Source organism: Prorops nasuta, unplaced genomic scaffold, assembly GCF_024137725.1.
Source record: "Prorops nasuta isolate Cenicafe-Biocafe unplaced genomic scaffold, Cenicafe_Pnas_1.2 PNAS00020, whole genome shotgun sequence".
Classification (NCBI taxonomy): Eukaryota; Metazoa; Arthropoda; class Insecta; order Hymenoptera; family Bethylidae; genus Prorops; species Prorops nasuta.
Window position 1 is genome coordinate 2,181,229 of NW_027116817.1, and position 26,421 is coordinate 2,207,649.

The window sequence follows — 26,421 nt, forward strand, 5'->3', positions numbered from 1 at the left end:
AATAGCGAAAAGAAAACCGGAGACAAGAAACTTATTGTGTATAGATATTGTAAAAAAATCGGTCATGCGATCGATGAGTGTAGAACCCGAATTCGAAATAATGAAAAAAGAAATAAAAATCAAAAAAACTTGAGTCAAGATTCGGGAAACGGAAAAAACCCTCCACGTTCGAGCGTGGAGTCGAGCTCACAAAATTAATAAAAAACGAAATTCAGCCTGCGTTAATCGCCCACTGTAAATTCGCCAAAGCCTTAGAGAACATAAATCCTCCTACTCTCTTTTTAAATTCCAAGGAACTAAAAAACCCAAAATCCAAATTCCTAATAGACAGTGGTTCACAATTGAACCTCATCAAGTACTCCGAAATCAGGGAACCCTCTCTTATCAACTCACAAGAGATTTATACACTTAATGGGATATCCGAAAAAGACCAGCCCAAAACGCTGGGTCATCTCAATCTCACTATCCAAAATCAACCCTGTCAGTTTCATGTTATATCGGACGAACTACCAATCCCTTAAGCCGGAATTTTAGGAAGTCCTCTGCTCACCAAACAAGGTGGGAAATTAGATTTCAAAAATAAGTACTTGGAACTCGGAGGAGTAATCATTCCTTTCCTTGATAAGGAAAGGGTCCTCTTAAAGGCTAGGCACAAAACCCTAATGTACGTGAGGACTAGCGAATCGGAACTTAGAGAAGGCTATTTGCCTCCACTAAAAATTCAAGACGGTATTCTTGTAGGAGAAGCATTGGTTACTAACGATAATGGCATCGCCTACGTATACGCTGTTAATACTCTCGACAAGGACATAGAATTAGATGTACCCGTAATTTCACTGTATCCATTCGATACGAGCATAGACGAGGATAATCAAGAGAATGCCACTAGCTCTCCTAACGGTCCTATTAACCAAAATAGGCCAGAGAGAATTTTGGAACTCATAAGGTTAGATCATCTAAACTCCGAAGAGAAAGAACACGTGATGGAGATCGTCACTGAATTTGAAGATATATTTTATCTACCAGGCGAACCTCTCAAGGCCACGAGCGCTACCACTCACCGAATCCTTACGGTGGACAATATTCCCATTAATACCAGGCAATACAGATTTCCCCCTGCTCAAAAGGGAGAGATTCAAGAACAAGTCTCAAATTTGTTAGAATTTAACATAATAGAGCAATCAAAGTCACCGTATAATTCACCACTATGGATCGTCCCCAAGAAGCCCGACTCAAAGGGAAACAAAAGATGGAGGTTAGTTATAGACTATCGAAAACTAAATGACAAAACGATAGGAGATGCCTACCCTATCCCTCTCATAACCGATATCCTAGATCAGCTGGGAGGTGCCAAATACTTCTCGATTTTAGACCTCGCGTCCGGGTTTCATCAAATCGAAATGCATCCAGACGACAAACAAAAGACAGCCTTCACCACTCCTAACGGTCACTACGAATTTAATAGAATGCCCTTTGGGTTGAAAAATGCCCCCGCGACCTTCCAAAGACTAATGGATCAGATTCTACGCGGTCTGCAAGGCAACGAATTATTCGTATATATGGACGATATAGTTATTTATGCCCGAACACTCGAGGAACACGCTAAGAAATTCGAGAAACTCGCGGAACGTCTCAGAGAAGCAAACTTACACTTACAAATTGACAAATCCGAATTCCTACGCACTGAAGTAAAATACCTAGGACATATAATTTCCGCGGATGGAGTCAAACCTAATCCAGACAAAATTAAGGCCGTAAAAGAATTTCCGACTCCGAGAAGTCACAAAAACGTCAGGGAATTCCTAGGCTTGGCTGGATATTACAGACGCTTTATTAAAAACTTCGCTGAATTAGCCAAACCATTATCGGATCTAACAAGTAAAAACGTAACGTTCGAATGGACACCTTCCCAACAGGAAGCTTTCACGTCTTTACGGGATAGACTCTGCGAGGCACCAATTCTCCAATATCCCGACTTTGAAAAACAATTCATCGTTACTACCGACGCATCAGGTTACGCGCTTGGAGCTATTTTATCACAAGGAGAAATTGGTCAAGACAGGCCCATAGCCTTCGCTTCGCGCGTCCTAAACAAAGCCGAGCAAAATTACTCTACTACAGAAAAGGAAATGGCAGCCACAGTGTTTGCCCTCAAAACCTTCAGACCTTACCTGTATGGTAGAACGTTTATACTTTACACCGACCATCGACCTTTAGCTTGGGTACAAAATATGAACGACCCCACGTCGCGTGTAATGAGATGGAGAGAGAGGCTCAAAGAGTTCGACTTCAAAATAGTCTATAAATCCGGCAAAAATAATACTAACGCCGACGCTTTATCTCGAAACCCCATCGAAACAGCAGAAGTATACTGGAATTCCTCCAAGAAAACCTCTGGACAATCTACTTCTGGGCAACTAACATCATCTTCAACCAGAACTAGCACTGGAACGACTAGAAGAGTTCCTGCGCAAGGAGTAGCGCCTTTACCTAGGCCTGATCAACCAAAGGAAGGGGCGTCAGCTACGTCAAAAACGCAACCCGGAACTTCTTCGACCTCGGCACCAAAAACTGGAACTGTATCTAAGAAGAAAGTCGTCCTGAATGTTCCACCCAAGAAACCTGCTACAAAAACGGATACCACCAAACCTAAATCCATTTTAAAATCGGCAAAACCCAGTGTCAACAAAGACCCCGATTATAAAGCCTCCTCCTACTCACAACAACAAATTTCGCGAGGAAAATCAGATGCTACTTCTAGCGAACCAAGAGATTGGTGTCGCTATCAATTAAGGGAAAGAAACAAAATCCCAAAAACTCTTAAGGGTTTAGAATCAGAATCCTACCAAAATAAAACAATCGATAGCGAAATAGAAACGACTGTCGAAACAAGCTCAGAAAGGTCAATCGCCCAAGATTCTGACAACACGGGAGAAACGCATCCGAATACCACGAGTAATTCACCATTCAATGCCAGCGAAATCACTATGAACCGAGATACTACCTCGCGAAACGATTTAATCGACCCCAAACAACATCAGATGTCAAGTGAATCGCCAATCATTAACACAAGAAACGAGGCCGGACTACCTTCCAGTACTCCCTTACGCAGAATCACTAAATCAAACGAATTAATTAGACCTAATGATACTACTATTGCCCCTTCTACCAATGCCCTGTTCACGCCAGGAACAGAAAATGATACTGATAATTTTGCAAATTCATCTACCGAGACGATTAAAGAAACGATTACTCATAAAGAGAATGATTATTCTTCATGTCCAGAACTATATAATTTTCGGACCAATCCATTTGCATATCTCCAAGACTCTCCTAGCTACTACCATGAAGAGTCAGCTGACGCGTCACCGACCACTAGCTGTGCCTCGTATAACTCAGAAAATGACGCAAGAAAAAAATCAGGTGATCCCAAACTCAATAACTTGAAGAAAAACTTAATCATATCAAGGGATAACTTAACCATGAGGAAGGACCACATAATATATTTAATTAGATCCAACGGGTCTTTATTAAATTCAATAGGAAATCCCAAAATAAAGCAAACAAACTATCCCATCGGCACAGTCATTGTACAAGGGAAAGGTATTTTTAAAGTCATATATGTTTCTATACTTGACATCTCTACCAATGTCCCTAACGAAACTGACCTACGTATTGCTTTTTCCAATTTAAAAACTGAAATGACTAAATACGACCTCTTCTCTGCCAGGATATCGAATTACCAAGAAAGATTCGGTAACACTACTTGGAACAGAATGGTAACTTTACTAGAGAGCGCCGTGCAAGATAGTGACATTATAATCACTGTTTGTCAAGAATTAATCACCATACCGTCACTCGAAGATAAAGACGAAATTATGAAAGAAAATCACTCGTCACCCTTGGGAGGACACAAGGGAATGGTTAAAACCTATGCCAGGATTAGGAAAAATTATTATTGGGATAATATGAAGGCTGACATCGAAGACTTCGTCAGAACCTGTGAGGTCTGTCAACGGAAGAAATTGGTCCGAATAAAAACAAAACAACCAATGATACTCACAGATACTCCCATGGAACCTTTCGATAAAATTGCCATGGACATAGTAGGACCCTTCGAAATTTCTGAAAAAGGCAATCGATATATACTAACTATGCAAGACCCATTAACCAAATACAGCCTCGCCATCCCTCTATCCAGAGCCACCGCTGACGATATAGCCAATGCATTATTGGAACATTTAATCCTCAAGTTTGGCTGCCCAAAGATTATCCTAACCGATCAAGGTACAAATTTTGTAGGGAAAATCATGAAAAGCATGACAAAATCCTTGCAAATTGAACAAATCAGGACCACGGCCTTTCACCCTCAATCAAACGGATGTCTCGAAAGAAGTCACCAAGTATTGGTTGACTACCTTAAGAGCTACACCAACAGGAAAGACTGGGACAAGTGGATAACCACTGCCGTATTCAATTACAATACCAGTAAGCACGAAGCCACTGGATATACTCCCATTGAGTTAGCCTTTGGCAAACCTGCAAGAATCCCTTCCAAATTTCCTTCCTTGGATAATGCAATTACAGTGGACGAGTATACGCAAAATCGAAAAAACCGTTATCTTGAAATGCTAAACGACGCTCGTACGCGCCTCGAGAGGTCTAAGTTAAAATCGAAAGAAAGGTATGACAAAAACGTAAACCCCGTCGTATTCGAACCGGGACAACACGTCTACATTACAAACAATATCAAGCATGGTAAACTGGATGATAATTATAAGGGACCTTATCTCATAACTAGAGTCATTCCAGAATGTAATAATTTAGAAATAGAAATGTCTAAGAATAAGAAAAAAATCGTTCATTGCGATAGAGTTAAGTTAGCCTTTACTAAGTAGCATGACATTTTCAGATGACAATGTACCACGCAGTTCTCGTCACGCTGACGCTGTGTGCGATAAGATCATGCTCAGATTTCATCGCCTTCGACTGTGGAACGCCAATTACAGAAATAAGTAATTTCAATGCAATAGAATTAGAAGAATGCGTGGAACCTATTCCGAAACCCAAGGTCACCCAAACTAAAATCCAACTCCTACAGTCCCAAAATTTCCATTCGATACCTGTCAAACAATGCAAAATTGAAGTGAAAAGATTAATTTATCATTGTGGAATGCACTCCCACATTTCCATGGTAAATTTAGGACTCGCGGAATACATAGAGGATACCTCTCGCGAAGCTTGTCTAAAAATATTTCATACCATCATGTATAACGGGAAAAACACTATTTTCAACCAAATACCAATTAACGGAACTACTTCTCGTGCCGTGACGTTCGCCGGAACTGTAACTAACGAAGGCACTTGCCAAGGCGAAAGATATTCGGATTACTACGGGTCTTGGAATAACGTGATCGTCACCGGAGTAATTAAATTCACGATATTAGAATATGACGCTCAGATCAATTTATTGACGAATCAAAGCGTACTACGTTCGGGAGTTCGTTGCACTTATCTAGAAGGCCACTACCTAGACACGGAGGGCGGTAATACTTACTGGGACGTAATTCAAACGGACCAATGCAAATTCTCGTACTACAACGTGCTTTATGAGGGGCCCGCGGAAAACATTAGGGGAGACGCACTAGAAAAACTAGGCCAAGAAATCTATTCAGTTGCTATAGGGGATACCTCCTTTGCCCTAGCCGTCAGTACCTACCAAATGGTATGCGGATATAAAATACAGAAAACCGATCACCCTACTCTATTTATTATAGACGATAAGGACGGTAAATTCTTTACTAAAAGGACTTCTCTAGCCACGCGAGATATGGACATTCTGTCATATGTGAATTCTAAAATAGTCTACGTTGAAAAGAAAATGAGAAACCAGATCGCGAAATTGTATAATCTACTCACGGTAGAACAATGTAAAATTAAAAATGAACTCCTGAAAACTCAATTAGGCTATCAACCTCAGGATCCTGCTTATTTCGCGTATTTATTTATGAGAAAATTTGGTTACACGTCAATTAGAACCGGAGACACTATTCGCATTGTCAAATGTTTACCGGTAGAAGTAAGTCTACGCGAAACTACTGAGTGTTATAATCAGCTACCAGTCTTCAAGGGTAATGACAGTTACTTCATGACCCCCATAACAAAAATATTACTTAAAAATGGAGATCATACCGAATGCAATAAAATTCTCGCATCTACCTATCTTATCAATAACACGTGGTTCGAATTTACGCCGCAAGTCAGTAGGGCTATCCCCCCTATGAAATTAACTGCGTCGCCCTCTCCAAATTTCACATACGAATCGCCGCATAACCTGGCCGCGAGTGGAATTTATTCCAACCAAGACATACTAAGACTACATGAAAATATTATGTTTCCGATGGAAAAACCCGCCATAATCCATACTATATCTCGCGAAGCCACAGGGCACAATGACGGGAATCATAACTTACGAATCAATAGTCTCCTAGATGAGGCAACACTCCAGAGCCAAATAAAAAAATCATGGGACAAGTTCTTTAATTTTCTAAACTCAATCGGAAATATTAGTGCCGCATTATTAGGAATCTTCGTGATAATTAAAGCAATAAAATTCGTATTAGATGCTCTAATAAATGGATACGCTATCCATTCGGTGGTAGGATGGAGCGTTTGGTTACTCGCCGCCATATGGAATACCTTAGCTAATTTTGTAATACATACTAAATCAAGAAAACCTAATTCGGACGTAGAAAACCCCGTGGAAAACGAACAGGGAAATAGGACGTACGCTATCCCTATCGCCCCCTCCACTAAACCAAAGCGCAACGAGTCCTTTAAACCTATCCCCCATGACCTACCTCAGCCGATTCCTCGTCAAGAGATGCCTCACCTTAACCCACCTATTTCTCAAGACCTGTACCCTAGATTATAAATTTAAGCGCATCATAAACATTTTGTATAAATGTAAGCAAATCAAAGCGAGCCTTCGCTTCTAGCCTACTGTATGTAAGCTTAATAACTTTTAAGTCACTCTACACAGGTCGACATACCAATATATTATAATCAAACCATGTAATCATTCTAGAATTAAGTTATGGACTGCAACATTGTGGCTTATGGGATTAACATCTTAAACAAATGATCGAGGACGATCTATCTCTAAGGAGGGAAGTGTTACGTCCCTAACCAATTAATCCCGAAAAACTAAAACTATTTTATTAAAAGAAATAGGATAATTGAATGTGATCCCATATACCAGAATCTGTAGGCACCGTCGCCGGGACCTTATCTTTGTCGACGTTTGCATCTTGCATCGTGCGACTCTAAGTCCGTGAGAGAATTCTACCTCCCACTCACTCTAAGATGCTTTTTTTTCCTATTGGCCAAAGATAGGATAAACTCATTTTAGAAAATGTTTTGATTGGCTTAGCCATCTCCCTGGATCACGATCTAGAACCCTGCGTCGGTTAACTCGATTTGTCTTTAAGACAGTTCTAAATCTATCCTCAACGAAAACAGCCTTGCAAGGCTATTATACCTGTTACGGTTAATAAATAAAAAAACCATTAAAAATTATCGAAGTCTACTTTGAGTGTGCTGCATCCTTCTACACGAATCCTTCATCGAATTTCCTAAAACTACTACCAGCTGGTAGGTAGCGGTCACTGGAGCCCACAACAAAAACTGTTCCTGAGCTTACTATACAAGTCAGGACATAACAGTAGACTCGGACACGATGATTTGAAATGTCCTTCTTTCTTGCAGTGATGACACCTCTTAGCCATTTTTGTATCACCAGTATCCAGCTCTTTATTGGTACTCCTTGTTGCCTTCATAGTTATTTTATGGCTGTTGCCATGTTGTACATCCTCCCTTCTTTTTCGTAGAGTTACCCCTTCAAAAGCTATAAGCAAATCTTGTTTCTTTGTAAACCCTCGTATGCGGGCCTGATTCTGCAAATGTATATCTGAGATCCCTTCCATGATGTAGTCAACCATCTCGTCCTTTGGCACTGGAACGCGATTAGCAAGCGTAATCTTTTCGTGATAGTATTCACTGAACGCTTCCCCTTGTTTCTACTGCCGATTTTCAAATTGCTTTCTCAACATCAACTTGTTTGGTCGATGGTCAAACATAATTTTCATTTCTTCTAATAGCAGGTCTACACTCATTTCTATGTGTTCCGGCTTCGATTGGAACCACTCCTGAGCAGCGCCTTTTAACTTAGAACCTGCCAAAATACGTGCAGACTTGTCATCTAAATCGTAGGTGGACTTCAACAACTGTAGTTGCTTTTCCCACTTCCAAAACGTATCCGCAGCTCCCGTGAACTCGCTCATCAATTCAGCCACCATTTTAACATTCGTTCTCGGCTGATCTCTCTGTGTTTCCCTCCGTTCCGTTCCTTCGATTGGAGCTCGTCTAAGTATTTCAATTTCTCTTTGCGCCAATTCTAGTTCTCGACGTAATATTGCACTTTCTCGTTGTGTCAACTCTAATTCTCGACACATAAATTGGCTTGACAACCTCACTGGTGTTGATTGTCTGTCTATTGGTAGCTCAGTGTTACTAACTTCTCCCGCACCTCGATCGTCAGAATTATCAATTATTTCCTGCATCCACATACCCGATGGGTCAGCTGCTTGAAGCCGTGCTATTAATTCACTTTTCGATCCACTAGATGGGAGTCCCAATTCTTGTAGTTTTAGTTTGAGCTGGGCAACTTTAAAATCTGTTGGCTCCTTCATACTGCCTTTTGTTTGTACACAGATACCAAAATTCAAATCTAGTTTGAAGTAACCTTCACCGTTATGTAACACTTTTCAAATCTTTCTGTTACTCTTCAACTAATCCTCACTTACTGCAGAACTTATCACAAAGTGAACAATTATTTCCCAATCTTTTGTTGCTGATTTTTTGAAATGTAGAAAAGACGCTAGCCCTCTATCGAGTCGCATCTATCCACACAAAATTCCCACGGAACTTCTTTCGTGATGCCTCAATCACTCCTGCTGCTATTTTCTACTTCCGATCCTCAACCCCAAATTGATTGGTACTCTACGCTGATTTTGGCTCTCTTTGGATACAATCCCACTTCTGATTTTGCAAGGATTCGTATTTAAATAACTTAAAGTTCTGTGTATTTACTGTCAAAGTCTTTATTTTCGACCGTCTCCTATCACGGTCTACGTCGTACTAACTGTACTTCCTTGATCCCTTCCTCTAATACATTAGGATGTATAGCGCGCCAAATTTTAAATATTAACCTAACAGTATACTGCTTTCAGTTTCCTGAAGTTACACATCGTATGCTCTATTACATGTGAAATATTGAAATCCTGAATTACTTTTATATTTACACATCTACATGATTTTATTATAATTTTCATCAACTATGTGATTTCTAATTCCAAAGTTGTATGCCCAAAATCACCTGCAAGTTTTTCCCTCTCAAGGATTTTCTTATGAATTGACTCATTTTTCCACCTTTTCCTTAGCTGTCACTCTCAATATCAACTTTGCATTATGGCCCTTTCTCCATCACATTAATGCCATTTATATTTTCCTTTCATTAATATACACTAGGAAATACACCAACTCCTGCAATGGATGCCTCTCTTCTTTAGATATATAGTTTTCAGCTTCCTAAATTTATTCACCGTATGCCCCATCACATGTTAAATATTGCAATCATGAATTCTTTTCATATTTACAGATCTACATGATTTTGTTATAATTTTCATCAAGTATGTGATTTTTAATTCCAAAATTGTATACCCAAAATCATCTACAAGCCCTTCACTTTTAAGGATTTGGTTAGAAATTCATCTCTTTTTCTTAACTGTTACTCCCAATATCAACTATGAATCAGGGCTCTTTTTCAAGTAAAATAGTCCCATTTGTATTTTCTTTTCATCAATATAAACTCGAAAATACACAAATTAATGCAATGGAATCCTCTATTTTAGATATACTGCTTTCATTTTCCCAAATTTATTCACTGTATTTTCTATCCTTATAACATTTCCTGTGCCAGAGTCCTCAGATGTTCGTTTCGCTAATTTTTATACACTGTTGAAACTGGTCGGACTTCTGGTGCTACAAAATGGAGTAGAAACCATTAATTTTTGGACTGACTTTCAATTGAGAATAAACATTGCATTTTTTCATCCATACCAATGACCAGTATACTGCCTTTGGCCTAGAATATTAGCATAGGTAACAGAGGAAAACAATTAATAGTTATTAACTCAATTTTTCAGAATTTCATCCAATGAGTCTCATCCTTAAATTATGGCTGAGCAATTGATGACGTTTTTCTGAATATTGGTTTATTCTTACTTTGCCAATCTTTCCATGCTTTCATCTTTGCCTCTTTCAAGTACCAGAATACAGGAGTGAAAAGCCCAGTTGTTGATTCAACTCCAATAGTCAGTATGTGAGCGAACCTTCTTCCTTGGATTTTTAACTCTATTGTACCAAATGTATTATGTCAAAGCACAAGTATTACCATTTGCTATAAGACACTTCCACAGTGACTGTAAAATACTAAATGATAACACTATGAGTAAGCCTGAAATCAAATTCATCATTTAACAATCTTAATCTTCAAAGAAAATAAATATTTGAAGCAACATGAAGCATCTCAGTTACTTACCAGTATTTGATTTTGCCCCATCTCCATTTTCTTTATTGCTTGTTGACCTAACTTCTGTAATATTTGGTTGTCTTCGCATCTTTTGTAAACATCTACTATCGTATAATTTGTTCAAATCCAAATACTGGTTAACTTGTATTTTACGAAAATGAAGATTCTTTGGAATGTTTCATATCTTTAAAATAAGCATTGCCATAATTTAATCTGAAATATTTGTTCATATATATATATGGTATAACCTATCGGATAGTTACAATCAATATCAGTTTAAAGAAAACAAAAAGCAAAACATGCATTTGATTAATGATTTCAATACCTGAAAGTTTAGCATATGATTACCTTAACAATTTCTTTCAATTAATATCCTCCGGGCCATTCCACGTCAAAACAGACAGATTTCGGAGTACAACACCGATTTTTTTTTTAAAAAGATGTGTTAATATATAAGAAAATACAAGACTTTTGGCGCTAGTTTGAGTCAAAAATCTTTTTTCGTTTCGGAGATACGAGCTGTCAAAGTTTGCAGTTTTACTGTTTTTGGTAAAAACACGTAATCTTTGAAAATTTTTATCTCCTAAACGAATAAAGATAGAAGACTCTGGCTGGAACGAGTGTACTCAGAAAGAATCATACTTTCTTAGAAAAATATAAAAAAAGACAGTTTGTTTTAATTGGTTAAAACTATTAACAATTAAAATAAACATTTGAATTAACAAATGTGTTGTCATGCTCTGACAATTATAAAAAAATATCAGAAATGTTCCTTGGAATGTCCTCTACAAAGAAAAAAATTAAAACGCGTATACTCTCTTGGTGTTCATAGTGAAAAAAAATATTTTATCACGACGCGCTCGGCCAGAAGCGTCGTTCGAGCGGCGTAAACCGGTGAAGCGCATGCGTAACTGAGCGCGACTAGTCTCTACATGTCGGAATCCATCAATCTATGAATAATGCGAGCTAATAACATGTTTTAATTGTTTGTTTATGTTTTTATAAATATTATAAATTAACAATATATTTATTATTATTCTGCTTTATAAGCAGTCGTTATTTATTTACAAAATAATTAGCAATAAGACATTTGAACATGGCATTGAATATACAAATTATATACTAATTTATATTTACATATTTTATTAAATTATGGCAGAAGAAAATATTAGGAATATGAAATTTCTGTACTGAAAATATTTAACAAACTTTAACAATTGTATAATTATCTGATTGAGGAAAAGCTTTAGTTTGTAATTGTGTCTTTGAATCTATCGTTAAAAATGCACGATAATTTCAAGTTCCTTTAACTATTTTCACTTTTCAAAAAATCTCGTACGAAGTGTTTTAATAAGCATTAGAATAATTTTAACGAGATTTTTTTGAAAAGTAAAAATAGTTAAAGGAACTAGAAATTATCGTGCATTTTTAACGATAGATTCAAAGACACAATTACAAACTAAAGCTTTTCCTCAATCAGATAATTATACAATTGTTAAGGTTTGTTAAATATTTTCAGTACAGAAATTTCATATTCCTAATATTTTCTTCTGCCATAATTTAATAAAATATGTAAATATAAATTAGTATATAATTTGTATATTCAATGCCATGTTCAAATATCTTATTGCTAATTATTTTGTAAATAAATAACGACTGCTTATAAAGCAGAATAATAATAAATATATTGTTAATTTATAATATTTATAAAAACATAAACAAACAATTAAAACATGTTATTAGCTCGCATTATTCATAGATTGATGGATTCCGACATGTAGAGACTAGTCGCGCTCAGTTACGCATGCGCTTCACCGGTTTACGCCGCTCGAACGACGCTTCTGGCCGAGCGCGTCGTGAAAAAATATTTTTTTTCACTATGAACACCAAGAGAGTATACGCGTTTTAATTTTTTTCTTTGTAGAGGACATTCCAAGGAACATTCCTGATATTTTTTTATAATTGTCAGAGCATGACAACACATTTGTTAATTCAAATGTTTATTTTAATTGTTAATAGTTTTAACCAATTAAAACAAACTGTCTTTTTTTATATTTTTCTAATAAAGTATGATTCTTTCTGAGTACACTCGTTCCAGCCAGAGTCTTCTATCTTTATTCGTTTAGGAGATATAAATTTTCAAAGATTACGTGTTTTTACCAAAAACAGTAAAACTGCAAACTTTGACAGCTCGTATCTCCGAAACGAAAAAAGATTTTTGACTCAAACTAGCGCCAAAAGTCTTGTATTTTCTTATATATTAACATATATTTTTAAAAAAAAAATCGGTGTTGTACTCCGAAATCTGTCTGTTTTGACGTGGAATGGCCCGTATATTCAAATATCTGCGGTATAGAACCTAACAATTAAAAGACCACCCTGTAAGTTATTGTAAACGAGTGAGTGTCATTTGCGATTGGACAATTGTAACGGGTTTTCCTACCACGTTCGTGGGTTTTTTCCCCGAATAGAACGAAGCATAAGGAAGGATAAGAGATTATCAAGTTCGTAAGTCTCTTTCCTATTCACAATTCCACAAATATACATATCAATCTTATTGTTTGGAATAATTGTATTTGTTATTTAATCCTATCCTCTGATTTAAGTCGGACTTTCACGACATCTCTATAACCAACTAACATCATACTAGAATTTAGAAAATCCATATCGTTACTGCAAATACATTTGGTCCTTCGAGCCGGATCTCGTGAGGGTTTGACTGTGATTAGGGGATAGGTCAATTAAGCGAAAAGTGTATAGTGTTTCAAAGACATTGATCAAAATTTTGTGATAAATTGTAACAAATCATTGATACTAACATTTAGTTGGAAGACAATGCGCTAATTAGAATAAAGGCAAAGATTCAATAACAGTTAATAATATTGACAAGTATCTTAACGTGTTGGTGCGTGTTTGGCGGTGGCGTTTGTAAGTTTGACCCCCCCCTTTCCCCCCCTCCTTGCCGAGCACATTACGTCGCTATTCTGTGTTTACGTTGGGTCTCTTTGGTCTTCACCGCGCCATTTGAAAGCTTGTTGTCTGTATCACGACTTAGTCGGAATCTTTCACAATGGCCCCTGTCGCCACACGTAAGCTTATCTTACAACAAAAAGATAGAGCCAATAACATATCGCGCATATTGCCATCCTTTCAAACTATAGAGAAAACCCGCATTACTGGATCATTAATACGGGATGGACTGCAAAAATTGCATAATTACTGGTCTGAATTTTGCAAGTCTCACGAGGAAATTGTTACCCGTGATGACGCCATGGATGATCCATACATGACTCAGGCATTTTTCGCGGATATAGAGTCCATACGTGAACAATGCAATGACGAGCTTACTAGAACATTGAGTAAGTTTCCTAATGACGAGGACGCTCCGACTTCCACTTTAGCTCGAGTTTCCCTTGGCACCGAAGCTAGTCAGTCTCTTTGCCAAAATTTATACTTACCAAAGATCGACTTACCTCAATTTACTGGACGCTATGAAGATTGGGAGGCGTTTGAGAACCGTTTCACCTCCTTGATACACGAGAAAGCTCAATTGTCCAATGTTGTTAAGCTGCAGTACCTAATGGGCTGCTTACGGGAATCGGCCGCGGACTTTGTTAAAGACATCGCAGTCACTGATGCGAATTATATTTCCACATGGAACGCGTTCCGGAAACGATTCTCTAACTTGAGATTGCAGGTGTATCACCTTACGCTTTCCTTAATCAAGATTCCATCACTAAAAAAGGAATCAGCCAAGGGTTTAAGGTCATTAGTCGACGACGTGACTCATAGAGTCCGAATGCTAAAAAACCTTGGACGGCCAGTGGAGTTTTGGGACGATTTACTAGTGGTTATGGTGAGCGAACGTCTTGACCCTATCACACGTAAAGCTTGGGAAACTTACTTAAGCACAAGGGGAATACGCGTCGAGTGTGAATCAGGACTAAATATCTCGCGTAAACAACCACCCAGTTTTAAAGAAATTGTCGATTTCCTAGAGGGCACAATCCAAGCGCTTCTGTCCGTGGAAACTGAATCTAACTCGGACAAATCTAGTTCTCAAAGTAAACCGGTAAATAATAATAATAAAGGTAGAAATTCGGTAAGGGCTCATTCAGCCGTGAAGTCCAAGGTGAAAGCTCAAAGCTCAATTGCGACCACAGTTACAACATTTAAATGTCCTATGTGTCAGCATGAACACTATATGGGACGGTGCGACAATTTTAAAGCAATGACGGCGGGAGAAAGACATGGTGAGATACGTCGATTGGGCCTCTGTTTTAATTGCTTGGTAAGGCATCAGGTACGAAGCTGTAACTCGAAACGCAGTTGCAGAAAATGCCAAGGGAATCATCATACGCTCTTACACAGAGATGATTCTCTCGATCGTTCAGTAGCACTTCCTGCGGCTACTCTTCCACCTTAGGAATCTTCGGCGACAAAAAAGGACTGACTAGCACCGATTACGTCGTTGACAGCAAATGCCTGCTTCGACTATAGGGTACCTCTCTTACCCACCGCACAGATTATTCTCCTCAGTTCCTCTGGTCGTCAAATGAAAGTGAGAGCTTTACTCGACCAGGGCTCGGAGATATCCTTTATATCTGAATCTTTGGTACAAATGCTTAGACTTGCTCGAGAACGAGTACAAGTTCCTATTATCGGGATTGGTTCGGCATTAACAGTCACGGCTCGATATAGTGTTACATTACGTCTTAAGTCGATATCAGAGAAAAACTCCGAGTTCGAGTTCAATGCATTAGTTGTGACAAGACCTACGTCATCTGCCTACACGAGCAGTGTCAAATGTAGATTTTCAGCAGTTCAAAAATCTATCATGGGCCGATCCTAATTTCAACACCCCTGGAGAAATAAACGTTATTCTTGGGGTAGATGTTTACGCAGTCATCTTGCGACCCGGGGTCCAGCATACTGCAACGCTTCGTATAATTGCACAAAATACCGCCTTTGGATGGATATTTTCAGGCCAAATTCAAGGAACGTCTCCCCGCAGTTCAGACGTAGTACCTAAAGTGCACAATCTTCTGGCGCTTAGTTCCGTCCAAGAAGATCTATCTGATATTCTAAAGAAATTTTGGGCAGTCGAAGAGGTTCCCCAGTCAATCCAGCACCTCAGTCCTGAGAATGAGAAATGCGAAAAACAATTTGAAGAGCTGCATTCACGAGACTCAAGTAGTCGTTATGTAGTACGACTTCCACTTAAATCGGAACCTCCTCCGATGGCTGACTGTTCTAGACGTTTAGCTTCTAATTCACTTAAGGCATTATTTCGAAAGTTCGAACGCGATCCTGAGTTAGCTATTGAATATCGAAGATTCATGAAGGAATATGAAGATTTAGGCCATATGAAAATCATTCCTGTGAATGAGATAAACTCCGATCGTGCCTGGTACTTACCTCACCACGCTGTTTTGAGATTGGGTACACCAAATTCCAAAATAAGAGTAGTTTTCGATGCGTCTAGACGCACTGCTAATCAATATTGTTTAAATGGTTTTCTTATTCCGGGACCGCCGCTTCAGAGTGATCTTTCTCTCATCCTTATCAATTGGAGACAATATCGATTTGCATTCACAGTCGACATTGTTAAAATGTTTCGGCAGATTAAAGTGAGTGAGTTGGACCAAGACTTACAACGTATTCTGTAGTCCCCAGTTCCTGACCAACCACCGCGCGAGTATCGTCTCACTACAGTTACGTATGGCACTTCGTCGGCACCGTACTTGGCAATCAGAACGTTGATTCAGTTATCGAAGGACGAAGGGCAACGTTTTCCACTAGGCGCTAACTGTCTTCTCTTTCAGACGTATGTAGACGATATATTTTCGGGGGCCGACCTTCTTGGTGATGCTATACAGATTAAAGAGCAAGTGATTGGAATTCTCCGAGCTGCCGGGATAGAGTTAGATAAATGGCCCCCAATTCCGCATCTATACTATCCGCTGAGCGGACAACTGAAAATTATGAAACTAGCAAAACTATCAAGGCAGATCATACTGTTAAAATTTTAGGTTTGCTATGGCGCACCGAATCGGATTCTTTCGGTTTCAATATACAACAGGTTCCAACACCAAATCAAAGGACTACCAAACGTGAAGTATTATCATATCTGGCCAGACTGTTCGATCCTCTTGGCTGGTTGGCACCGGTAATTGTACGGGCCAAGATTCTTCTTCAGGACTTATGGATACTTAAGATTGATTGGGACACCCCTCTTCCCGAAGAAGTTTTAAAAAAATGGAATTCGTATTGTCTTACCCTGCCAGGGATAGCTGATATTTCAGTGAATCGTTGGTTAGGTTCTATGTCCACTTCTAAGTGTGAATTGCACGGGTTTGCCGATTCCTCAAAGCGCGCTTATGCGGCGGCTATTTATATCCGTACTTTCGATAGGAATGGTGAGGGTAGAGTTTCATTGTTAATTGCTAAATCTAAAGTCGCACCAGTAAAAACTGTTAGCATCCCTAATTTAGAGTTATGCGGGGCGGTGCTATTAGTGAAGCTTTTCAAGCATATTCAGCAATTAGACCTATTTCGAGACCTCCCAGTGACTGCCTGGTCTGATAGTCGGGATGTCCTGGCTTGGATTAGGAAGCATCCTTCTCACTTGAAGGTGTTCGTGGCAAATCGGGTGTCGTACATCCAAATAGAACTTCCGAAGGCTGTTTGGAAATATATTCCATCGCGCAACAATCCAGCGGATCTCGCTACTAGAGGGTTAGATTCTAGTACTTTGAAAGCCTCGTCTTTGTGGTGGAACGGTCCAGATTGGTTACAAGAGTCAGCAGAGCACTGGCCTGAACAGCCAATCAACGTTAAGCCAGTTGAAGAATGCGTTAAAGCATTCACCGTCACTTATGGCGAAGGCGAAGACCCCTTGCTAAGACGATTCTCCTCACTTCACAAATTGATCCGAGTGGTGGCTTTCTGCTTACGTTTTAGTAATAATTGTAAGGGTTATAACAGAGTTGGTGAAAAAAGTACAAGTTTTTTTAAATACGCGAGAATTGGAAAATACTCGTATTGCTGTCATACGTCTAGCTCAACGGACAGCATTCTTAGAAGAACTAAATTGTTTAAAACATAGTCGTCCAATTGCAAAGAGTAGTGTGATATATAAACTACGACCATTTCTAGATGACCAAGGAGTTATTAGGGTTGGGGGGCGTCTGACACATTCAGCTCTACAGTACCCCGCCAAGCACCCACCGATATTACCAAAATCGTCAAATCTTAGCCAGCTTTATATTCGGTACACTCATCGAGTAGCTCTTCATGCTGGGCCTACGTTAACTTTAGGTACTCTTTTGCAACAAGTCTGGGTTATAGGGGCTACAGGGCTCGTTAAGCGTCATGTTCGCGCTTGCGTACGGTGTTTCCGTGCTCGACCGTACCGAAGCACTCAACTCATGGGTAACCTACCGTCGGCGAGAGTAACGCCCTCTCGTCCGTTTGCGATCACTGGAGTCGATTATGCCGGACCGCTTAGATTAAGATACGCAAAAGGCAGGGGACAACGAACCTATAAGGGATATATCGCTCTCTTCGTCTGCTTCGCGACCAAAGCCATTCACCTGGAAGCAGTCAGTGATATGACGACGCAATCTTTCTTGGCTGCCTTCCGCCGATTCACCTGCCGAAGAGGCCTTTGCCAAAAACTCGTTAGCGACAATGGCACTAACTTCCAGGGGGCCGACAAGGAATTGAGAAATCTATTCAAGAAATCGTCAGAATTCTACCAAGACATTGGCAAGGATCTTGCGGAACAAGGAATTTTCTGGGAATTTATTCCGCCCAGCTCTCCACACTTCGGTGGTTTATGGGAGGCTGGTGTTAAGGCAACCAAACACCACCTCATTCGAGTGATTGGAGATCACACTTTGACGTATGAAGAATTGGCGACTGTACTCACTGAAGTCGAGGTCTGTCTCAATTCTCGACCGCTGTGTCCGTTGTCTGGAGACGTAGAGGATTTGCAAGTTCTGACTCCTTCGCATTTCCTTCTTGGTGGCCCATCCCGATTAATCCCTGAGGTCTCTCTTCAAAGTGTTCCTGAAAATCGATTGACCCGGTTCCAGCTTATGACCAGAATACAACAACATTTTTGGAAAAGATGGTCCAAGGAATACCTCCACCACCTTCAAGAGAGATCCAAGTGGCGAGATGTGAACGACAATTTTGCGGTCGGACAGCTAGTAGTTGTTCAGGACGACAGGTATCCTCCAGCTAAATGGCCATTAGGACGAATTCTGGAGGTTCACCCTGGTGAAGATGGAGTCGTGCGAGTGGTCACCCTCAAGACAGCCTCAACCGTGTTGAAACGACCTATCGTCCGACTCAGCCCATTGCCATTATCAAAGGAATCAACGGATTCACGGCGGGCGGATGGCACAGGATCCATTTAGTCAAAGTTTTTTTGTTTTATATTAACCTGTTGTACCGATTTTCTTTGTTTTATTGTTTTGGTATGAATAATTTAGATTTTAAGTTTGTCCAGAATTTTTTTGTATACTGAGAATTGATGATTGATTCGTCAATTGACGAATGTCGGGCGGAATGTTCGGGTTGAATTTCGCGCTTTGCGATATACTGCTTGTGAACAATATTCGGTCTCGATCGTGCCGAAACGTCGATCATCGGCAAGTCGCCGTTGAGTTCGAGACGCCGAAAACGATCACCAGGGGGGGGGGGGGGGAGAAATAGGAACTTCACTTCAATTTACGAGAGCTATCGGCCGGTCGTTGCATACGAAAGCCTTAAACTTGTATATTCAAATATCTGCGGTATAGAACCTAACAATTAAAAGACCACCCTGTAAGTTATTGTAAACGAGTGAGTGTCATTTGCGATTGGACCATTGTAACGGGTTTTCCTACCACGTTCGTGGGTTTTTTCCCCGAATAGAACGAAGCATAAGGGAGGATGAGAGATTACCAAGTTCGTAAGTCTCTTTCCTATTCACAATTCCACAAATATACATATCAATCTTATTGTTTGGAATAATTGTATTTGTTATTTAATCCTATCCTCTGATTTAAGTCGGACTTTCACGACATCTCTATAACCAACTAACATCATACTAGAATTTAGAAATTCCATACCGTTACTGCAAATACACGAAATCTTTCTAGATTAATAAGCAACCAGACAAATAAAAGAGGATATACTATTCATATTTGTGAACGGTATGTAATGCATGTGCAAATATGTTTACATAAATATTATATTCATACTAAAATCATATTAATTTTTTTGTTTAGCTGTCTACACTATTTTCATGCGGCAGATAAACTTCAGGTTCATGAGAGGGATTGTGTGCAGTTTAATGACAACATCCATGTCATACTGCCAAAGAATGCAGAAGACTGTTGGGTAACTTTTAAGAACCAGAAGAACAGTGAAAGGGTGCCATTTGTCGTCTATGCAGACTTTGAATGTTTACTACAGAAAACTGACCATAGTAGTAAGAGTAGTAGTAAAAGTAGTTACTATTATCAGAAACATGTACCTTTTAGTGTAGGGAATTATTTAAAAAGTGCTCGTGAATGCGTCACTTTCATTTTATAATTCACATCGAGGTGCTAAATGCATCGAATGGTTCGTATGCGAGCTCGAGAGCATTACACGCTTTGTCAGCGAAAAATTGAAGACTGCCATACCGATGAATACTCTTAGTAATGTAGAAATTTCGTGGCACTACAGTGAACCTAGTGGCCACATTTGTGGAAAACCGTTTCTTTCAAATCAAGTGCGCATTCCCGATCATGATCACCTAACTGGTAGATATCGTTATGTCCTGAATTGTGTTGTAAGCTCAGGAACAGTTTTTGTTGTGGGCTCCAATGTCCGCTGCCTACCAGCTGGTAGTAGTTGTAGGAAATTCGATGGAGGATTTTTGTATTGAGGGATAACGCTTAGTTGAGCAGACTTCGATGATTTTTAATGGTTTTTATTTATTAACCGTAACAAATATAAGAGAGTCTTCCAAGACTGTTCTAGTTGAAGGTACAATTAGCACTTGCTTAAAAGCTAATCCAATTCGTCGACGCCGGGTCCTGGATCGTGATCCAGAGAGATGGCCAAGCCAATCAAAACATTTTTAAAATGAATTTATCCTATCTTTGACCAATAAGAATTAAAGCATCTTAGAGTGAGTGGGAGGTATAATTCTCTCACGGACTTATAGTAGCACGATGCAAGATGCAAACGTAGGCAAAGATAAGGTCCCGGCGACGGTGGCTGCAGATTCTGGCATATGGGATTTACATTCAACTATCTTATTTCTTTTAATAAAATAATTTTAGTTTTTCAGAATTGATTGGTTAGGGACGTAACACTTCCCTTCTTAAAGATAGATCGTCCTTGATCGTTTGTTTAAGATGTTAATCCCATAAGCCACAATGCTGCAGTCCATAACTTAATTCTAGAATGATTACATGGTTTGATTATAATTTATTGGTATGTCGATTTGTGTCGAGTAACTTAATAGTTATAAGCTTACATATAGTAGGCTAGAAGCGAAGACTCGCTTTGGTTTGCTTACATTTATACAAAATGTTTATGATGCGCTTAAATTTATAATCTAGGGTATAGGTCTTGAGAAATAGGTGGGTTAAGGTGAGAACGTTCATGACGTGGAATTGGTTGAGATTGGTCTTCACGAATTAAATTATAGGATTCGTTGCTTCGTCTCGGTTCGGCGGAGGGGGAAGTTGGAGAAGTGTATATTAAATTTCCCCGAACGTTTTCCGCAGGATTTTCCTCGTCGTTTCTAGCTCTTCTTGATTTGAAATATACCACAAAATTAGCTAGAGTCCCATATGGCGGCGAGTAACCAAATACTCCAACCCACTACTGAATGGATAGCGTAGCCGTTGATAAGTGTACTTCAATGCAAACTTTATACTCATAACTATCGAAAAGATCCCTAGTAGCGCATCGCTATAAGTCCCAAATGAGTGTATAAAATTGAAGAACTTGTCCCACGATTTTTGTATTTGACTCTGGAGTGTTGCTTCATCTAACAGGCTATTAATTCGTAAGTTATGATTACCGTCATTATGCCCTGTAGCTTCACGAGAGATAGTGTGAATTATGGCGGGCTTTTCCATTGGAAACATAATGTTTTCATGAAGTTTTTGAATATCTTGATTGGAATAGATTCCGCTCGCGGCTAAATTGTGAGGCGACTCATATGTGAATTTTTGAGAAGGTGATGCAGTTAGTTTCGAAGGAGGAATTGCTCTACTGACCTGCGGCGTAAATTCAAGCCACGTGTTATTGATTAAGTAAGTAGGCGCGAGGATTTTATTGCATTCGGTGTGATCCTCCATTTTGTACTAGTATTTTTGTTATGGGGGTCATAAAATAACTGTTATTGCCCTTAAAAACTGGTAATTGATTATAGCATTCGACGGTTTCTCGTAGGTTTACTTCCACCGGTAAACATTTGATTACGCGAATAGTGTCTCCGGTTCTAATAGATGTATATCCAAATTTGCCCATGTATAAATATGCAAAATAAGCAGGGTCCTGATATTGATAGCCTAATTGAGTTTTCAGAAGTTCATTCTTAATTTTACATTGTTCTAACATCAGTAAATTCTATAATTTAGCAATTTGGTTTCTCAACTTTTTCTCGACATAGACTATCTTGGAATTTACGTATGATAGGATATCCATATCTCGTGCAGCTAATGAGGTTTTTCTGGAGAAAAATTTCCCATCTTTATCGTCTATTATAAATAGAGTGGGATGTTCAGTTTTCTGAATTTTGTACCCACACACCATCTGATAGGTGCTGACAGCTAAGGCGAAGGAAGTGTCATCTATAGCTACTGAATAGATTTCTTGACCCAATTTTTCTAAAGTATCTTCTTTGATATTTTCCGCGGGACCCTCATAGAGTACATTATAATAGGAGAACTTACATTGATCGGGTTGAATTACTTCCCAATATGTATTACCACCTTCTGTATCCAGGCAGTGACCTTCGAGATAGATGCAACGAACTCCAGAGCGCAGTATGATTTGATTCGACAATAAATTAATCTGAGCATCATATTGTAATATCGTGAATTTAATTACTCCGGTGACGATGACGTTATTCCAAGACCCGTAGTAATCCGAATATCTTTCGCCTTGGCAAGTGCCTCCGTTAGTCACAGATCCAGCGAACGTCACGGCACGAGAAGTAGTTCCGTTAATTGGTATTTGGTTGAAAATAATGTTTTTCCCGTTATACACGTTGGTATGAAATCTTTTTAGACAAGCTTCGCCAGAGGTATCCTCTATATATTCCGCGAGTCCTAAATTTACCATAGAAATATGGGAGTGCATTCCACAATGATAAATTAATCTTTTTACTTCGATTTTGCATTGTTTGACAGGTATTAAATGGAAATTTTGGGACTGTAGGAGTTGGATTTTAGTTTGGGTGACCTTGGGTTTCGGAATAGGTTCGACGCATTCTTCTAATTCTGTTGCTTTGAAATTACTTATTTCCGTAATTGGCGTTCCACAGTCGAAGGCGATGAAACCTGAGCATGATCTTATCGCACACAGCGTCAGCGTGACGAGAACTGCGTGATACATTGTTATCTGAAAATGTCATGATACTTAGTAAAGGCTAACTTAACTCTATCGCAATAAACGATTTTTTTCTTATACCCAGACCTTTCTATTTCTAAATTATTACATTCAGGAATGACACTAGTTATGAGATAAGGTCCCTTATAATTATCATCCAGTTCTCCATGCTTGATATTATTTGTAAGGTAGACGTGCTGTCCCGGTTCGAATACGACGGGATTTACTTTTTTATCATACCTTTCTTTCGATTTTAATTTAGACCACTCGAGTCACGTACGAGCGTCGTTTAGCATTTCAAGATAACGGGTTTTTCGGTTTTGCGTATACTCGTCCACTGTAATTGCATTATCCAAGGAAGGAAATTTGGAAGGGATTCGTGCAGGTTTACCAAGGGCTAACTCAATGGTGGTATATCCAGTGGCTTCGTGCTTACTGGTATTGTAATTGAACACGGCAGTGGTTATCAACTTGTCCCAGTCTTTCCTGTTGGTGTAGCTCTTGAGGTAGTCAACCAATACTTGGTGACTTCTTTCGAGACATCCGTCTGATTGAGGGTGAAAGGCCGTGGTCCTGATTTGTTCAATTTGCAAGGATTTTGTCATGTTTTTCATGATTTTCCCTACAAAATTTGTATCTTGATCGGTTAGGATAATCTTTGGGCAGCCAAACTTGAGGATTAAATGTTCCAATACTGCGTTGGCTATATCGTCAGCGGTAGCTCTGGATAGAGGAATGGCGAGGGTGTATTTGGTTAATGGGTCTTGCATAGTTAGTATATACCGATTTCCTTTTTCAGAAATTTCGAAGGGTCCTACTATCGGCCGTATTCATAGTCGGTTCTTAAGGAGCTCCTTAGATTAAGGACGCCTTATTCAATAGGCAAGGAATGAGCCAATCACAATGGGAATAGCGATGACTCTTTCATTGTGATTGGTTGATTGTTTTATGCTACAGTCTGCTCTATATTACTTTAGTATACTTTAATTGCATATATACAGGGTGTAACGAAACGACCGCCTTTTCTCGTAACTGGACGTTCGGGGTGACAAACTGAGTGCACGTGTAAAATTTCGTTCGAATCGTTCAAGAGGTTTAAAAGTTATCTCTATTTAAAAATCACCCTTTTTCAGTCCTTTTCGAACGACTTTAACTGCATAATGGAAAGTGGAGAAAGTGAAAAACAATTGATGAGCACCCAGATAGAATGTAAAAATTATCGATCGCGTGCGGTAATACTTTTGTTATTTATTTCTTTAATCTGGCTATTAGATTAATTTTAAAAATAACAAAATCCTTTACATTACAATTCCAATTCAATTCAGTACAAGCATCATTGACTGATTTGATGGAAAGAGCGAGTTGACGAAATGTAAAGGAAAGTATCAAATGCTAAGATATCGCGCAAGCGCAATGATAACTTAATAGACAATGCATGAGGGCATTCTCTTTCTACTAACGAAGCTAAAGGGAATGATTCAAAATCAATACATTGATGAAGGAGAAAACTAAACTCACCCATTAAATGTTCTGCAAGTTCCTTTAAATCGAAGTTTTTGAAAAAGCTTCAAACTGGCTCCTCGATGATTTCCAGAAAGCACACTATCACTGATTTTGCATTTAAACACTTATGAATTTAAACAAATTAGGTATTAACCTACGTTTCTTCAAAACACTGGTGAATTTGACACTTTTGAACTGTTTGAAGTAGGGTGATTAAGAGTGGTCGAAACGAATTATTGATTACTCTATCTCTCTGTGTCTCTCTTTTCAGCCTACTTCAAACAGTTTAAAAAGTGTCAAATTAACCGGTGTTTTGAAGAAACATAGGTTAACACCTAATTTGCTTAAATTCGCGAGTTCTTAAATGCAAAATCAATGAAAGTGTGCATTCTGGAAATCATCGAGGAGCCAGTTTGAAGCTTTTTCAAAAACTTCGGTGTAAAGGAACTTGGAGAACAATAATGGGTAAGTTTAATTTTTTCTATCATCAATGAATTGATTTTAAATAATTCTTTTTACCTTCGTTTGTAGAAAGAAAATGCCTTGATGTGTTTCCTATTAAATTATCAGTGCAGTCGCGTGACATCTTAGCTTTTGATACTTTCCTTTTCATTCTATCTTCTCCCTCTTTCCATCAATTCAGTCAATGATACTTGTATTGAATTGATTTGGAATTGTAATGAAATAGATTTTGCTATTTTTAAAATTAATCTAATAGCCAAATTAATGAAATAAATAGCAAATGTATTATCGCGCGCGATCGATAATTTTTACATTCTAGTGGGGTGTTCGTCAATTGTTTTTTTCACTTTCTCCACTTTATTTTGCACAGTTAAAGTCGTTCGAAAAGGACCGAAAAAGGGTGAGTTTTAAATGGAAATAACTTTTAAACCCCTTGAACGATTCGAACAAAATTTTACACGTGCATTTGGATGGTCACCCCGAACCTCCAGTTACGAGAAAAGGCGGTCGTTTCGTTACACCCTGTATATGATTTTTTGCTTCCTTATCTTACGGAAGGTCTGAGGCTTCCTTGAGGATAATATTCCTTTACTTACAACTTTTTATGCCGTATGGTTGGCTGCATTGGTATATAGGCATAATTTGCTATAGTATATTAATTTTATACAGTGTGTGTCATAGCTGACAGCTTTCAAATGGTGCGGTTAACCTTTATTTTCGAATCGTAAAGAAGAATAATATTTTCGGAAAACGATTGCGGAAAAGAAGAAAGGATTTTAGTAAATAACAGAGAAAGAAAAATATATCAGATGAGTATTAATTAATATCAAAACATAAAAATTATTGTAAATTTTTAAGGAAATATACTTTGTGATTATTTTATTTTTGTTACAGGTGAAATTCTGTTCCTGATGAGTTTCAATTATGGAAAAAAGTACTTATAGATCAATAAATGAAAAAGCATTAAATTATAAAGCATTTCTATGTAGTCCAGTCATTTCAATAATTGTGACATAATGTTATAACAGGAAATGTGTAAGCGAGTGATGTATATACAACCAAGTTTTATTGTAAATTAGTAATGATGTACGATAATGTTTTGATTGCTACTTTTATAAATTAAAACTAGTTCAATTTACCTATTATTTATATTTCTTCCCTTATTCCAAATTCTATATACACCTAGTACGTAATTG

At 38.6% G+C, this 26,421-nt stretch overlaps 2 protein-coding genes across 2 annotated transcripts; both read left to right on the top strand.

Moving 5' to 3' along the window:
- Positions 1–13,721: 13,721 nt before the first annotated feature.
- Positions 13,722–16,546, top strand: LOC136780816 (uncharacterized). Its single transcript, XM_066739361.1, has 5 exons — positions 13,722–15,039; positions 15,130–15,416; positions 15,475–16,257; positions 16,321–16,478; positions 16,531–16,546. The coding sequence occupies exons 1-5, from the start codon at positions 13,722–13,724 to the stop codon at positions 16,544–16,546; spliced, it is 2,562 nt and encodes an 853-aa protein (XP_066595458.1).
- A 37-nt stretch (positions 16,547–16,583) lies between these two features.
- On the top strand, positions 16,584–19,077 carry LOC136780817 (uncharacterized). Its single transcript, XM_066739362.1, has 2 exons — positions 16,584–17,538; positions 17,615–19,077. The coding sequence occupies exons 1-2, from the start codon at positions 16,584–16,586 to the stop codon at positions 19,075–19,077; spliced, it is 2,418 nt and encodes an 805-aa protein (XP_066595459.1).
- Positions 19,078–26,421: the final 7,344 nt, after the last annotated feature.